Source organism: Nesoenas mayeri (assembly GCF_963082525.1).
Source record: "Nesoenas mayeri genome assembly, chromosome: 26".
Taxonomy (NCBI): domain Eukaryota; kingdom Metazoa; phylum Chordata; class Aves; order Columbiformes; family Columbidae; genus Nesoenas; species Nesoenas mayeri.
Window position 1 is genome coordinate 1,939,241 of NC_137552.1, and position 15,786 is coordinate 1,955,026.

The window sequence follows — 15,786 nt, forward strand, 5'->3', positions numbered from 1 at the left end:
AGGGGAGCAGGGCGGCGGCGGCGGGGGGGGTCGGGGGTGGCGGCGGCCGCTCCGCTCCGCTGCGCTCCGCTGGCTCCGGTGCGCCCCGCGCCGCCCAGGCCACGCCCACCCGCTCGAGACACGCCCACCGCCGCCCTGGCCCCGCCCACACAGCGCACTGGGCGGGGGGGACACGCCCCGGCCACGCCCACCCCTGCGCCCCCCCCGCCCCGCCTCACCCGCGACCCCCGCGTTCTCCGTAGGACCCGGTCCCGCCACCGCTGGGGACCCCTCGGTCACCCCGAGTCACGCCCTGTCCCCACGGGGCGGTGCCACCCGGGGACCCGGCGGCCGCGACCCCACGGGGGCTGGAGCTCCGGTCGCCTCCGTGCCCAGGAGCTGGGGACACCCCCTGGGACCTGTCACCTGTGTCCCCACAGGGGAAAACCCACGGGTGACAATTCCCACAGCATCCCCCACCTCTCTGCCTCAGTTTCCCCGGGTCTCAGGGGACCCACGCTGTGGGACAGCTCAGGTGACCCAAGCACCCATTGGGGTCAACCATGGGGTGGCGGGACGGGATGCCACCACCAGCGGTAAAGGCTGCTGTGACAACCACGCACACGCAAGTGCCACCACGGGGACAGGCGGACCGTGCTCGGGGGTGACGGCCACGCCAAAGAGCCGTCCCCGGCGGGGCTGAGCACCGGCGGGCCCGTGACACGGGGACAACGCAGCTGCGCCCGCTCCGTCGCCTGCCATCTCCATCAGCCTCGGCGGGGACAGCGGGACGCGATGGCAAGTGACAGCCGCCGCCAGCGCCGGGGGTGAGCGAAGGACGCGGGGCCGGGGGGGACACACGCGGTGCGGAGGGGGTAGGGGGGACACAGGCGTAGTGCAGCCCCGGGGCTGCTCCCAGAGCCGCGGTGGTTTGGTGGCCTTGGGTGACAATGCCAAGGTGGCATCAACCCCAGTGGTGCCCATGGATGGCCTTCCCAGCGGGTGCGTCCTCATCATAACACCCCCCAAAACCCCACCCTGGGGGTGCGTCCCCTTCCAGTGCGATGTCCCCAAACCCCAGGGGACATGTGGGGGACAGATCCCAGCCCCCCAACCCAAAAAGGGGAGGGACCAAGGGGACACTTGGCAGCACATCGATCGTCCCCGCGTCCCCCTCAGCTCCCGCAGAGGCTTTAATTTAATCAGCGTGCGAAAATCAATTAGTCGCCTTTAAGGAGGCAATTATTCCTGGGGGTTTAACGAGGCTTGGGGGGGGCAGAGTGTTTTCGGGTGGGTGTGCTGCCAGCCCCATGTCCCCCCCAAGCTGTCACCGTCATGTCACCAGCTCCTTCCCTGGTTCTTTTCTCAACTGTTGTCCCCCACTCCCACCTCATTATCCTTCTTTTTTAACGAGCGCCTAAAAATACGCCTCGGCGAGGTCACAGGCTGCGTGAGTCACCCGCCAGCGCGATGCCGCGGTGGCCCGGGTGGGCAGGGGGATACGCGTGGGGACGGGGTGGCCGTGGTGGGGACACAGGGGACATGGGCGTGCCCTGGTTGTGTCAAGGGATCGTCTCACCCGGAGGGTTGGGGACATCTCTGGTCCTGGTCACTGTGTCCTCATGCTGGGGCCACAGCCCCTGGTCTCCTCGTTGCCATGGGTCATTGTGTCCCCATGGCATGGCCGCCACCCCAGGGCTCACCGCCATGAGTCACCGTGTCTCCATGGCATGGACACCACGTCCCCAGGCTGTGTCCCTACAGCCTGGTGGCAGAGCTGGGATGGCTTCAGTGCCACCCTGGGGCAGCAGCACCCTATGGATGGGGACAACACCCCACAGTGCTCCCTGTCCTGTTCCTGCCCCCAACCCCTGCATGGGGATGCAGCGCAGCCCCCGAGCTGGCTCCATCCCCATGGGGACAGACACTGCTGGGTCACGGCTGGGAAACGGGACACAGCTGGGAGGTGACAGTGGCAGTGGTGGCAGTGGCAGCAGTGGCTACAGTGACTGCAGTGGCAGCAGTGGTGGCAGTGGCAGCAGTGGCGGCAGTGTTGGCAGTGTCTACAGTGACTGCAGTGGCAGCAGTGGAGGCAGTGGTGGCAGTGGCTACAGTGACTGCAGTGGCAGCAGTGGCTGCGGTAGCAGTGGCGGCTGCGGTGGCCGCTGTGGCTGCGATGGCTGCAGTGACAGCAGTGGTTGTGGTGGCTTGCAGTGGTTGTGGTGACAGTGGTGGCAGCGGTAACAGTGGTGGCTGCAGTGGTTGCAGCGGCTGATATGGCTGCAGTGGCTGTGGCAACAGCAGTGGTTGTGGTGGTTACAGTGGCTGTGGTGACAGTGGTGGTTGTAGTGGCTGCGGTGGTTACCGTGGCTGTGGTGACAGTGGTGACAGTGGTGGTTGTAGTGGCTGCGGTGGTTACAGTGGCTGAGGTGACAGTGGTGGCAGCGGTGACAGCAGTGGCTGTCGTGGCTGCGGTGGTTACAGCGGCTGCGGTGACAGTGGTGGCTGTAGTGGCTGCGATGGTCACAGTGGCTGCGGTGGCAGCGGTGACAGCGGTGGCTGCGGTGACAGCTCACTCGCGGCAGCTCCTCCGCAAAGGTTAAGCAAACAGCAGCTCCCGCGATCGATGCGCCCGGCCCGGGGCTGTTTGCTCTGCCTGGTGACGCGGGGATGGGGGTGGGTGACGCCGGGGGGGACGCTGGTGGCTGGGGGGGCTGATTGATGCTCGGGGGTGCAGGCTCGGCCTGGGGGTGGCTGAGCCCCCCAACCCCCCAGTGCTCACTGGGGAGCTCGTTAAGGGGGTTTGGGGAAGGGTGAGTGCAGCTGGGGCAGGACAGGGGCTGGGGGGTCGGGGCTGCGCTGTGCCTCAGTTTCCCCTCCCGGTGCTGCAGCCAGCGGGAGCTGCTGCTGCCCATAGGACCACGCGTGGCCAGGGGGACACGGACCCTGCACTCGTGGCACTGTGTCCCCCGCTGCCGTGGTTACCCCAGGCACAGAATGCTCATGGCTCAGCACTAATTAGCACCCAGAGGCAGAACTAACGACCCGATGTCAGGCTGTGCTGATGAACCTGGGGACAGGGCTGCAGGATGGAGGCGACAGCACGGCGGGTCCCAGCGCTGGACGGGGCAGAGGGTGCTCCTGGCTGGCTGGTGGCCAGATGGCTCGTTGGCTGGTTGCATACTTGGCTAGAGAGCTGGCCAGTTGGCTACCTGGCTAGCCACACAGCTGAGTGGCTGGTTGGCAGGTAGAAGACTGACCAACTGCTGGTTGGCCAACTGGCTACTTGGTTTGAAGGCCACCTAGATGGCTGTTTGGCTAGCCAGCTGGCTAGTTAGTTGGCCAGTTGGTTAGCTGATTGGCTAGATGGCAGGTAGCCAGCTGTCTGGCCAACTATATGGCTGATAGATGACTAGCCAGTTGTCTGGCCGGCTAGATGGCTACTTGGTGCATTGGCTGGCTAGCTGGTTGGTTGGCTAGCTGGCCAGTTGGCTGCTTGATTGTCTGGCTGGCCAGTTGAGCAACAGGCTGGCTGGCTAGTTGACAGGCGAACTGGCCAACAGGTCGGTTGGCTGGCTAGTTGGCTGGCCATCTGGCTGGTTGGCAGGCTGACTAGTTGGCTACCTAGTTAGCCAACAGGTTGGTTGGCTAACTGGTTGCTTAGCTAACTGGTCAGTTGGCTACCCAGCTGGTTGGCTAGTTGATTGGCCAGTTAGCCACCAGGTTGGTTGGCTGCCCTGGGGACAAGGATGTGCCACACGGCCCAGCCCAGCGCTGGCACTGTCCCTTGTCCCGTGGGGGAGCCCAGCTGCAGGTGGGGGGACAAGGTAGGGGTGGCACGTCCCACCCCGTCCCTGTCCCCGTCACTGCCTCTCATTATGGCTGCGGCGGGGCCGGCCACCCTCCCGCCGCGCGGCAATTAAGGGCTGCCAGCACCGCGGCTAATTAGCGCTGCTGAGTGACGGGAAGTGGCTGCTCGCCTGGCAGCAGGGAGGGCGGGTGGAGGGGACAGGATTGGGGACAGGTCCCCCAGGGGAACTTGGGCTGCTGGGACCTGCTGTGCTGTCCCCAGGGTGCCCCAGGGCTGGTGGGGACGGGGTGTGACACAGCCTGGGGTGTGCAGTGACATTGGGTGACAGCCCACAAGATGTTCGGGGGGTGGCACCGGGGAGTGTCCTGCACGGTATGTGACACCCCGGGCCATGCAGTGACGGCGACACTGGGTGACACCCCGTGGGCCACGCAGTGACAGCAACACTGGGTGATACACTGCGGGACAGCAGTGACGGTGACACTGGGTGACACCTCGTGGGCCATGAAGTGACATAGCACTATGTGACATCCCATGGACCAGGCACTGACGGTGACTCTGTGTGACAACCCACGGGAGCTGCAGTGACACTGCGTGGCACCCAGCGGCCCCGCAGTGACAGTGACACCCTGTGCACTGTGCGGTGACAGTGACACCATGTGACACCCCGGGGAGCAGCAGTGATGCTGTGCCGTACCGCAGGGCTGCATCGCAGCACCATGTGACACGAGTGGGACTGAGCGGCCACGGTGACACCGTGTGACACCCCAGGGGCTGTGCAGTGACAGTGACACTGTGCCATACCCCAGGACCATGCAGTGACACTAGTGACACTGATGCCATGTGGTGACACCACACTCAACCCCTCCACCCGTCCCCGCCTTGGGGTCCAATCCTCCCTGGGTATTGGGGACAGTCCCCACTGGGGGATGTCACCCTGTCCCTACAGCCCCGTGTGGGGGGACCTGCCAGCCCTGGGACATCTGCACCCCCACCTGCCTGGTGGGTGCCAGGGACGGGGTGCACTGGAAATGGGGTGCTCTGGGGAGGGGGTGCAGCGGGAGGGGGACACTGGGGACAGGGTGCAGCGGGAGGGCGGCCGCTCGTCTGTCACGAGTCCCCGTCAGCCGCAGCGCCATCGATCCCATTTGCAGCAGGTAAATATTTGGGGTGTGCGGCGCGGGGGGGTTGCTGCTCACACAGCCCCGATCGATGGCGGGAGGAGCGGCGAGCGGGGGCGGCCTCGGCGCGGGGACGGGGACACAGCGGGGACGGGGAATGTGGGGATGCTGGGGACACCCTTGGGTCACCCCCAGCACCTTTGGGTCACCCCCAGCACCCACATCACGAGCGCAAGGGGCTCAGCCAGGGCGTCCCCCCCACGTTGGGACACGCGCTGCCCCCTCCACGGCCATCAATGGAGCTGCCGATGCCACCGCCATGGACACGGGGTGTCCTGCCAGTGTGTCCCCAAGGGTGGGGGTGGCTAGGAGTGGGACCTGGGAGGGTCTGGGGGTGCTGGGGTGATGCTGGGGCTGGTGTCACACAGCACCCATGAGGGACATCAGCACCCACAGGGAACATCAGCACCCACAGGGGGGCTGTGTGTCCAAGCACCAGGCTCTGGGGTGGGTGCCAACACGCAGCCCACCCAGGGGGCTCGACCCCCAGCACAGCCCCAGGCACCCACCACCCCCAAAGCGGGCACCCCGAGGCCAGGCCAGCCCCGGTGACACGCTGCGCTTCGCCGTTGTCCCCGTGGAACCGTCCACTGAGCCCCACTAAACTCATTAGCGCTGGTGAACGTCAGCAGGGCAGGAGCCGAGCGCCAAATGCGATTACGGTGCCCGTCTCGCTTTCTCCGTGTCCCCCGGCCTCATCGCAGCCCCATTTATCGCGGAGGCGGCGGGAGGGAGGGGGGACGGTGACAGTCAGAGCTTATCTTGGGCTGAGCCCGTCCTGCTCCTGCGTTGATTTATGGCTGCGAGGGACTCCCAGCACCGCCACTGCAATTACGGGCTGTTCAGACCAGGGCCGGGGACGGGCGGAGGGTCAGTCCCTGCGTACGGCTCCCCCGGCGTGGCCTGAGAAGGTGAGGTGCCCAAGGAGCACCCTGTGTCCCCAGGCAAGTGACACGAGATCCCCAGGCACAGGGCTGGGCTCAGAGGGGGTGGGATGGGTGCCTGGCCCCAAAGAGAGGTACAGGCAGGGCTGTGACACCTGGGAATGTCCCTGTGCCCAAAGGCTGGGGACAGCGAGGACGCTGCCCAGCTCCGCTGTGTCCCTGCTTGGGACAACAAGCCCAGGTGGGTGGGAAGCGGGGGTCAGAGCCCAAGTGTCCCAGAGCACCCCGGGGACCTCTGCACACAGAGGGTGGTGACACCCGCCTTGCTCAAAACATGGGGACAGGCGGTGGCAGCAGAACAGGGGGTGGCAGCAGGACAAGGGAGCAGCAGGACAAGGGGTGGCAGCAGGACAAGGGAGCAGCAGGACAAGGGGTGGCAGCAGGACAAGGGGGTGACAGTGGGACAGGATGGTGGCAGCAGGATGGGGGGTGATAGCAGAAGAGGGGGTGTCAGCAGGACAGGATGGCGGCAGCAGGACGAGGGGGTGATAGCAGAGGAGGGGGTGTCAGCAGGACAGGATGGTGGCAGCAGGACGGGGCTGACATGCCCGTTGCCGACACGCAGCCACGGCCCCCCCAAAAGCTCAGTGGGGGTCGCTGGGGAAAAGCCCGAGCGCGCTCACCAGCTCCGCTTGCGTGCGCTGAACTTTACCCAGCGCAGCCGTGCCCCCGCATCCCAACGAGCTGGGGACGGGGCGGAACCGGCAGCGCTCGCAGGCGCGGAGCCGCGGGAGCCGCTACAATTAGTGGTTTATTAAAGCGGAGGGGAAGCGCCCGCACCCGCTTCCCCCCGGGAAACCGCCCGAGGAAACTCAAACAGCAGCAAATGAGGCCGGGTGAGGCGGGTCCTGGGTGGCGTCAGACCCTGAGATCCAAACCGGGGGCGACGCACGAGCGGTGACGGCACAAACAGGGGTGAGGACACATCCCCCCGGGTAAAACGGGGGGGCCAAGTTCACCGAGTCCCACCGTGGGGACCCGCAGCAGGTGATGAGGAGTTAAAGACGCTTCTTCGCTCCAGGTTTCCCAAAGCACAGTCTCAGGCACAAATTCCAGAGATTCCTCTTATATAATTTATGGGAAAGGTGCAGCGGCCGGTGCCTCCGGAGAAGGACTCCGAACAAACAAATCCCTGGGCAACTATACCCTGAAAATCCAAGTTTCCCACCCCCCGCGCACCAATTTGGGCCAATTGTAATATTATCTCTGCGGGCGCTTGTCTCTCATTGACCAGCCTGGACATCAATCAGGTGCTGTCCTGTCTGTTCTCCCAGCTGCTATTTGCACCTGCAGCTGGGAAGCTGAAAAAGTCCTTGGCAAGAGCCAAAACCTCAGTGAGTTCCCACATTCTGCTGGTTTTCATCTCTAGATGTGTCTTTCCTTTTCTCATTTCTGGGAGTGCAGCTTCTGCTGCCAGTCCCAGCTCCCTTCCCTGGCTCGTAGTGGCTCTGGGACCCTCCTTTGCTTAAATAAGTAAAAAATGGGACATATTAAGGTGAAAGTTTGCAGCTTGAGGCCTAAGGCTGCGGCAAATGGAGTTATGCTAAGCGAGCTCTGTATTAGCAGTTTTTAAGCGAGTTCTGTATTAGCAGTTTCTAAGCAAGCTCTGTAAGAAGCAGCAAAGCAACTCACGCAACAGCCCTGCCCTGTCATGCTTGCACAAGCCTCTTGATTGTACAGGCATAACCGTTCAATAAAGTAAGGCTTAAGACAGGTTAAGTCAGTCCTAATGGGGCTTTGTCCAGGGGCCGCAGCCACGTGAGGTGACGGTCCCAGGCCACAGGCACAGCTGGTGGGTAAGAACCTGAGCAGGAAGGAAGGAGATGGTGCCGGAAAAGAAAACAAACACCCTCCGTTCACCTTGGGAAGTCTGCAAGGAGATGCCTCATCCCAGCGTCTGCATTCAGCCGGCAAAGCTCATTAAGAGACGTGGCCTTTCGGTGCCCTTTTCAAACCTGGGAATTCAGGCATCTCCCGCGACAAAAAGAAGAGGTGAATTAAGAGATGAGACGCTGGAGGAGGAGGTACGACAGCCCGGCCAGCCCGGCCAGCGCCGCGCCCAGCGCCAGCCGTGCCCAGAGGAAGTGCCGCGAGCCCTGGAGGCAGGCGTGCAGCCGCAGGACCTGCCGCCGGGTGCTCTCGCGGTCCCCCGAGTTGTCGATGACGTGACTCGCCAGCTCGAGCTTCTGGTCCAGCGGCAGCTGCGCGGCCACACGAGCTTCTGCCTGCGCCCGGGACAGCCCGTTCCTCCGCATCAGCCGGGAGAGCTGCGTCGGCGGGTCACTGCCGGGATGGGAGGGCGGCACTGAGGTGGGGTGCCCCCCGCAATGCTTCATTTCAAAGCTGGCGCAACCATCCTGCGCTCAGATCGGTGGAGCCAGCACCTCCAGCGCTGCCTGCGCTGACCCGCTGCGTGTTTTCAGTGTTCCCATGGCACGTAACGCCGGGGCAGTACCCCAAACCCTGCCCTGCCGTGGAAAGCCCAAAGACAGAGATCTCCCCTGTGCAAGGGTGCCCAGTTTTGGGGAAACCTCAGTAAGAAGCCTCTGGTACACTGGGATAAAGAAGGTGTCGCTTCTCACGTCTACAGAAAAGAGGAGGCTCCGGGGCTGGAGCCAAATCCTCCCTGGAGTAGGAGGGACGTGACAGTCCCCCCACCCTCCAAGAGAGGTGGCAGCATTATGGTTCACATGGCACTTACCAATAAACCAAGACCGTGTATTTCATAAACTTGGTCAATGTCTTGGTCTCGAAGAGCAGAGGGATGTCGAGGATCACATAGCGGTAGCCTGCAGAAATGACAACACCCCCCCAAAAAAGGCGACCGGCGTTACTGGGGTCCCCAAACCCCCCGCGCTGCGTGTGCACCGCGGCCACAGCTGCGCCAGCGAGCGGGAGAGCTCTGCGGCTCCGCGGTTACAGCGGGAGGAGAGCACAGCCCGTTCGCCCTCCTCCCTCTTGGAGGGAGGGAACAGTTTCATTCCAAGCTTCCAGAGGGAAAGCAAAAAACCAAACAAAACCAACAAACCCTAACCGGAACGATTTCAGCCCAAAGGTGAAGCTGCAGAAATATAATGAGGAGCTGAAAGGAGACGCTCGAACGACAGCGGCTGTGCACAAGCGGCCGTCACGCCGCCGGTGCTGCCTCTCTGGGGGAGCGGTGCCCACAGCAGAACCCGCTCTCCTCCGCATCTCCAGCATTTGCCAGGCTGCCGGCATTTCAACCCGTGTTTCCCAGCTCAGTTTTCTTCCCTTTTTGGAAAGCTTTTGGCTAAACGGTTCCATTTTTCCAAAGAGAGCAAAGGAAACCCTTGCAGATCTGGCACAGCCGTGACACTGAAATGCAGAGCTGCTTCCAGGCACAGCCCCAGGTCCTGAAACCTCACCAAAACCTCACCAAACCTGGCCACATTTGGTTTAAAATGCCTCCACCATGCAGAGCAGCCCATGAAGGGGAACTCAGTGTCCCCTTGGACCACTCATCCCACCGCAGGCTCCCCACGTGCCTCTGCCCTTCGCAAGCGCCATTTGGGGACGTGGGGTGCACCCCATGAGCCTGGGGGAGTGGGACAGGGGAGCGGAAAGCTCTAAGTCAGGACTTTGCCCCCCTGTGTGTCCCCTACCCATGGGGACACCTCCAGTTTTGCTGCTGTCCCCTCTTTCTAACCCAAACCCCCCAAAGCGAGCTGAGCACGGCAGCAAAATCCTTGACAAAGACACCACCGTCCAACAAGGCGCCGTTTTACCGGCGTCTCCACCCGGAGCGGCTTCTCGCTGCCCTCCACTTTGATCGATAAGAGCTTTCCTCACGCAGCGATCCTCGGGGACAAAATCCAGCTATCCCAAATCATTAAAACCTGACTAATGAGGACAAAGCAGCCTGCTGAAGGCACCCGGTGCTCTCGCCGAGGGGCAGGACGGCATCCGCAGCCCCGGGTTCAAGACTCCATCTCTAGCTCCCTGCTTTCCTGCCTGTTGCTTCCTCCTCCTCCTCCTCCTCGCCCCACAGCAGCCCCAGCACCAGCCTATTCAGCTGTCACAGGGCTCAGCTTTGATAAGCTCCACAAAACCAGCCCGACTCTATTAAGACGTCCTTCTGTCTACGCGGAGACCTCCAAACCAGCTGGTGATCTTATCTGGCATTTGATTAGACCAAGTTTGACAGCTGTATTTGTTATATTTATCAGGGGAAAAAAAGCGGGACTTTGGAAAGCACGGCTGTCAGCCCGTTTCTCACCTTATCGAGACTAAAAAGGGCTCCGCGGCTTTCACGGAGGGAGGAGTGGGGGCAGGGAAGAATATTTGGTGATTTCAGCAGGTGTGACATTATCCGGTAAGTGATCTCAGAGAGGCCTCGCGATGCTTTTCTCAGGCCCTGCAGATGTACTTTAAACCACACAAGAGAAGGCAAAGGGCAGCAGCGAAAGGCAGGAATGAATCCTCCAAACGCCGGCGCAAGAGGCCACCGGTGGCAGAGCACAAAGGGCATCGCTCAGCGCTGCTTCCTTTTCTCTTTCCCTGTCCCCAGTTTAAAGCCAAAGGCAGAGCGAGCGGTGATGGCTCCTGCCGAAGCCTCGTGGTGCTGGGACGCGGCTCTTACCTCGCACAAAATACTTCAAGATCTGCTTCAGCATCTCCTTCAGGATCTCCGGGTGGGTGATGGAGTTGAGCAGCTGCCGTTTCTCCGGCTGGGAGAAGATGATGTTTCCTAGAGCCTCGCGGTTTATCTCTCCGTTCGCCGAGAGGATCTCGGTGCCAAAGCAACGCACGATCCGCCCGTAGGCTTTGCAGTGGGGCCGCACCACTGAGAACGTTAAACAGCCAGAGGTTAGAGCCGGTTTTACAGCGCAGGCGGTGTTCGCATCACCGATCGGCCTCAAATGAGTTTTGCTCATTAAATAACCGAGCCGATTCTCCTCGGCTCGGCGCTGCACCTGCTATCGGCACCGCAGGGAAGCGGCTCCACGAACACCCACCCAGATCGGGCAAAACAGGGCTGCGGGGCCACGAGTCGAGCAGGGAGACCCTAAAGGGACCAGGAGCAGCGTCAGGTTTATTTTGGCCAAAAACTCCAGCGCTGGGTGAACACAACCAGGCTGCTCCTAAGTGTTTTTGAACATTTTTTTTACCATCTTTTGCCACCAAATTCTTCAGCAGAATGAACACAGAAACCTCCCAAAAGATCAATTCCCAATAGGTATTTGCAGGGACTCTGACGTGACATGAATGTATGATTTTAAAACCACCAAAGAAAAACCCCACCAACAAAAAGACGCAGTAATAAAACCATAATTAAGATCAAGCTGAGGGGAACCACAGAGCATAACAGACCGTATATAATTTTCTCTCCAAAATCCAGGGATGTTGCCACAGGTTGTAACCTCAGGCCAACCTAATAAAAGTCTTTAAGACCAATTTCTTTCTGCCGTGGAATTTCACACCGAGGCAGTTTCAGGATGGGAGAAACCCGTCCAGGAAATAAACACATATAAAAAAGGAATTGGAGAAAAATGAAGTGATTGGTAGAAAACCGACACTGAGTATCTGTATTGTTTTCCTACCGTCTCCGAGGGCTTTTAGCACCTCCAGCAAATTTTCCACACCTCCATGGGAATTACAGTGCAATAAAATGTTAAGAGCATCACGGCTTTTGGTGGCTACACGGTAAGTTCTTCACCAAACAGAAAAAGCGCAGGCACTTCAAAATGACACCTCCTGCACCACGGCTCCGCTGCAGACCCGAAACCTTCTGCATACCAAATCAGCAGCCCCTCCTGGAGCCAGCGCTGCTCTCCTCGGCATCCCGGCCGTACCGGGGGATTAACATCTCACCCCATAAATCGCACAGGTCATCGGGGAGAGCAGCGCTGGCTCCAGCCCTGCTGAGGAGACAGATCTGGATTTCGGGGGCTTTTCGGTAGCCAGGGCAGCATGTTCGCAGAGCGGTGAGAGGCGGGTGAGGTGAGCAGCACAGACTGAATCCCCTCTGAGCCGGGATCAGAGAATCACAGAATCGTTTTGGTTGGAAAAACCCCTCAAGATCATCAAGTCCAACCATTCCCCACCCCTGGCACTGCCCCATGTCCTGAGAACCTCATGTCCGTCTGTCCAGCCCTCCAGGGATGGTGACTCCAGCACTGCCCTGGGCAGCCTGTTCAATGCCCCACAGCCCTTTGGGGAAGAAATTGTTCCCACATCCAACCTCAGCCTCCCCTGGCGCAACTTGAGGCCGTTTCCTCTGCTCCTGGCGCTTGTTCCTGGGGAGCAGAGCCCAACAAACTCCATGCTACAACCTCCTTTCACATTTGGATATTTGGACCCTCTTTTTTTTAGGCACAAGACATTTTGTAGTCCAATCTCTCAGTATTCACAACCAAGCAACATGCAGCACAGAGGGAAATTCTCTTTCAGGCGTGTTAGTGATCCACATGTCAGGTGTCCTGGGGCTTGTGGGAGACACCAGATCAGCCGAGGGAACCCACTTTACAGAAAACTGCACTTATTTTGCCCAGAAACATTCAAACTTGGGAAGTGTTGCAGTCCAGAAGAGGAAAACTCAGGGCAAAATCTCCCCAAGGTGTTTATTAGGACATGATTTTTTTTTTGCTTTATTAAAAATACATCCTATTTCCACTCCCTCCTGAGACATCGGCTCCACGGAGCTTCATGGAGTGGGAAATGCTTTATCGAGCGTACCCAGAGCACCCTCTGCCGTCTGCGCTTCCCCGCATCAAACCCAGTTGTCAGGGGAACCGTCGGGAGAAAGATCAACTGCGCCAAACTCACCCTCTCTGGCAATCGCATCGGCATCGATCACGGCGCAGCCCAGTTCCCGCAGCACGTCCACCACCGTGCTCTTCCCCGACGCGATTCCGCCCGAGAGTCCGACCAGGAACATGGTGCTCTGAAAAGGAAAGAGAAAATGCCTGAAAACGGTTTGTTCCGTCAAGTTTGTTCACGTCGTGCGCAGCAAATATTAATCCCAAACAGGCAACTTCACTCAAAGCTCATCATCACACGTTCTCAAGGCGTTGTCAAGACTTTAGGATGGTTTTGGCACCTCTCTGAGCTGGGGACACTTGTTTTACAGACTGAAGAACGGTGTTGGGTTAAATGAAGCCTCCCTGACTCTGGGTGCACAGCTCAAGCTGCAGGTTACCTACAGCAACATAAACCTGCTGCCCCTTGGCACCTGCACTTATCAAACCACAGCCTCACCCACAGCAACCTAAATTAGTGAGATTTCGGGCAGAGTTGTCGATGGTGACCCAGGATCAGTCACAAAAGGGGAAGCATTCAGATAACAGCTTGGTCCAGGTGAGGAAAAGTGAGGCCAATTGACATTCAAGAAGGACAAGTGCAGGGTCCTGCATGTGGATCACAACAACCCCATGAATGCTGCAGGCTCGGGAGAAACAGCTGGGAGGTGCCTGGGGGTGTTGGTGCCAGCGGCTGAACATGAGCCAGCGTGTGCCCAGGTGGCCAAGAGGCCACAGGATCCTGGCTGGTACCAGCACTGGGGTGGCCAGCAGGCCCAGGGCAGCGACCGTCCCTGTGCTGGGACCTGGGGAGGCCAAACCGCCAATGCTGGGACAGTTCTGGGCCCCTCACACCAACAAAACCCTTGAGGAGCTGGAGCGAGTGGAGAGAAGGGAACGGAGCTGGTGAGGGGCTGGAGCACAAGTGTGATGGAGCGGCTGAGGGACCTGGGGGGTTCAGCTGGAGAACAGGAGCTGAGGGGAGACCTTCTGATCTCTGAACTGCCTGAAAGGAGCTTGGAGCCAGGGGGGTCGGGCTCTGCTCCCCAGGAACAAGCGCCAGGAGCAGAGGAAACGGCCTCAAGTTGCGCCAGGGGAGGTTGAGGTTGGATGTGGGAACAGTTTCTTCCCCAAAGGGCTGTGGGGCATTGGAACAGGCTGCCCAGGGCAGTGCTGGAGTCACCAGCCCTGGAGGGCTGGACAGATGAGGTTCCAGGACATGGGGCAGCGCCGGGGCTGAGAAGAGACCATCACCCTCCACACTACGACCTCCTCTCCAATAACCGCAGTTCGCCAGCAGCTCTAAGTGCTGTGGCAGCTGCAGTTCAGCAGCGGGAGGAGCAGGAGGCGGCGCAGCAGCCCCGGCACCGGCCGGCAGCGTCTCAACGCCGCTTCTCCCGCAGCTGCCGGAGCCGCCGCAGCCCGCGGCCGCACCACGGGCGCTTTTCCTCCCGCGGCGCCGGGCGGACAGATGCGGCAACTCCAGCAGAACGAGGGGAGCTCGAAGGGAACCAGAACGGCGCCCGCAACAACCAGCGGAGCTTTGCGAGAGGAGGCGCAAACCCCAGCGGCGCTGCGGGCGCGTTCCGGCCCCCGGGGCGGGTCCCGAGTGGCGGGGGCTCGGGGCGGTTCAGCGGCCGCCGGATCTACCGCAGCGGGTTGGACCCGGCGCTGCGCGCAGGTTCATCCGCCCTCTGCCGGCACCGCGGGGACACTCAGCCCTGGGGCGGCCGCCTCGCTGGGCGTTTTACAGACACACAAACCCCCGCCCGTGCGGAGCAAACGCGGGTTGGAGCGCAGTGACCGCGGCGCTTCGGCCTCAGCGGGACCGGCTCCCGCAGCCGCGGTTCCCGCCCCCCCGGACCCGGCTCTGCCGGCAGCGCCGCCGGGGGCGGGAGCGCCGGGTGTGTCCGGAACCGGCCCCGGGGGTCGGAACGTGCGCTGCGCCGGGACCGGCTCCGGAACTGTTAGAGCTGAATTGAGTTTGTACATCTTATAGTTGAAATAAGTTTTGCATCGAATAGTTCAAATTAGTTTTCTTATGGTTGAATTAGTTTTCTGGTTTGCAAACCGTATCTAAGATTCTTAGTTTTGTAAACTATGTAACTGTGTCTAAGGTTCTTGGTTTAGTGAACTGGATCTGAGACGCCGTGTCCAAGATTTTTACCTTATTTTGAAGTTTTCGGGCTGTGTCCAGGGAGATGTGCATTCAGGCACGGTCTTATATAACCGCACCCTATTCTTCTAGCTGACAAAGATTTATGACATATTCTCTTCAAACAGGTCACTTAGAAATAACCGAAAACACCCGCGGCGCGAACCCCGGACGCGCTCGGTCCGGACGGCGCGGGGCGGAGCGCCCGGTCCGGGCTGCCGGCGGAACGGGAGCCAGAGCGCTCACCCCAAGGCGCCGATTCCCGGTGTATCTGCCCCGCCGGCGGAGCCAGAGCCGGAACCCGAACGGGAGCCCAGAGGCGGCTCAGGCGGGAAACAGCGCGGGGCTCGAGCTGCGGGAACGGGGCCCTGCGGGAGGACCCGGAGCCACCGCGGGGCGGGACGGCGCCCAAAGCGCCCCGAGCTCCTGCTGCTCCGGAGGGGCCCGGAGCGCCGACCCGCCGGGTGTGCGGCTCGAGGGCGCTGCGATTAAAAGGCAAATCATGGAACACTCGTCACGGGGGTGCGGAAAAAGCCGCCGCCGCCATGAACCGCCCTGGGGGCGCGGGCCGGAGCGGGTCCCCTCAGGGCGCCCTCACCCACTCACCCTCCGCCCGGCTTCACGCGCAGCGCAGTGTCCCGCCCGCCTATTGGCTGAAAGGAAGTGGGGTCCCTGTCCCAACCAATCGGCGCTGCGCTCATTGGGGTCGATCCGCCCTCTCGGGCAGGAAGCGGGTGGGAGCGCAGACACCGCGGCCTCAGCGGGGACGGGAGATGGAAGGACCGGCCGCAGTTCTCCGCCGCGGCGGGCGGCCCCGCGCGGCTGCTCCGGTGTGAGAGCGCTCCCGCCCCCGCAGCCCCGCCCCGGGACGCCCCCAAAGGCCGACGGGAACTGTAGTCCCGGTCCCGGCGCCGGCCGGCCCCCGCATGCCCGGGCAGACTACCCGTCCCGGCATGCC

General features: G+C 61.3%; 1 protein-coding gene across 1 annotated transcript; it reads right to left on the reverse strand.

The window, feature by feature from the left end:
• Positions 1-7,078: 7,078 nt before the first annotated feature.
• DCAKD (dephospho-CoA kinase domain containing) lies at positions 7,079-15,630 on the reverse strand. The gene is made up of 5 exons (XM_080359840.1): positions 14,841-15,630; positions 12,702-12,819; positions 10,516-10,719; positions 8,617-8,704; positions 7,079-8,198 (listed from the first exon to the last, which is right to left on the reverse strand). The coding sequence occupies exons 1-5, from the start codon at positions 14,880-14,882 to the stop codon at positions 7,913-7,915; spliced, it is 738 nt and encodes a 245-aa protein (XP_080215966.1). The 5' UTR covers positions 14,883-15,630; the 3' UTR covers positions 7,079-7,912.
• Positions 15,631-15,786: the final 156 nt, after the last annotated feature.

Excerpts from the sequence above, each read along its gene's own strand:
- DCAKD (XM_080359840.1), bottom strand. The coding sequence starts at position 14,882 with ATGCACATCTCCCTGGACACAGCCCGAAAACTTCAAAATAAG. Across the intron at positions 12,820-14,840 it reads CCCGAAAACTTCAAAATAAG|AGCACCATGTTCCTGGTCGG; the intron begins GTAAAAATCTTG and ends TTTCCTTTTCAG. Across the intron at positions 8,705-10,515 it reads CTTGAAGTATTTTGTGCGAG|GCTACCGCTATGTGATCCTC; the intron begins GTAAGAGCCGCG and ends TCATTTCTGCAG.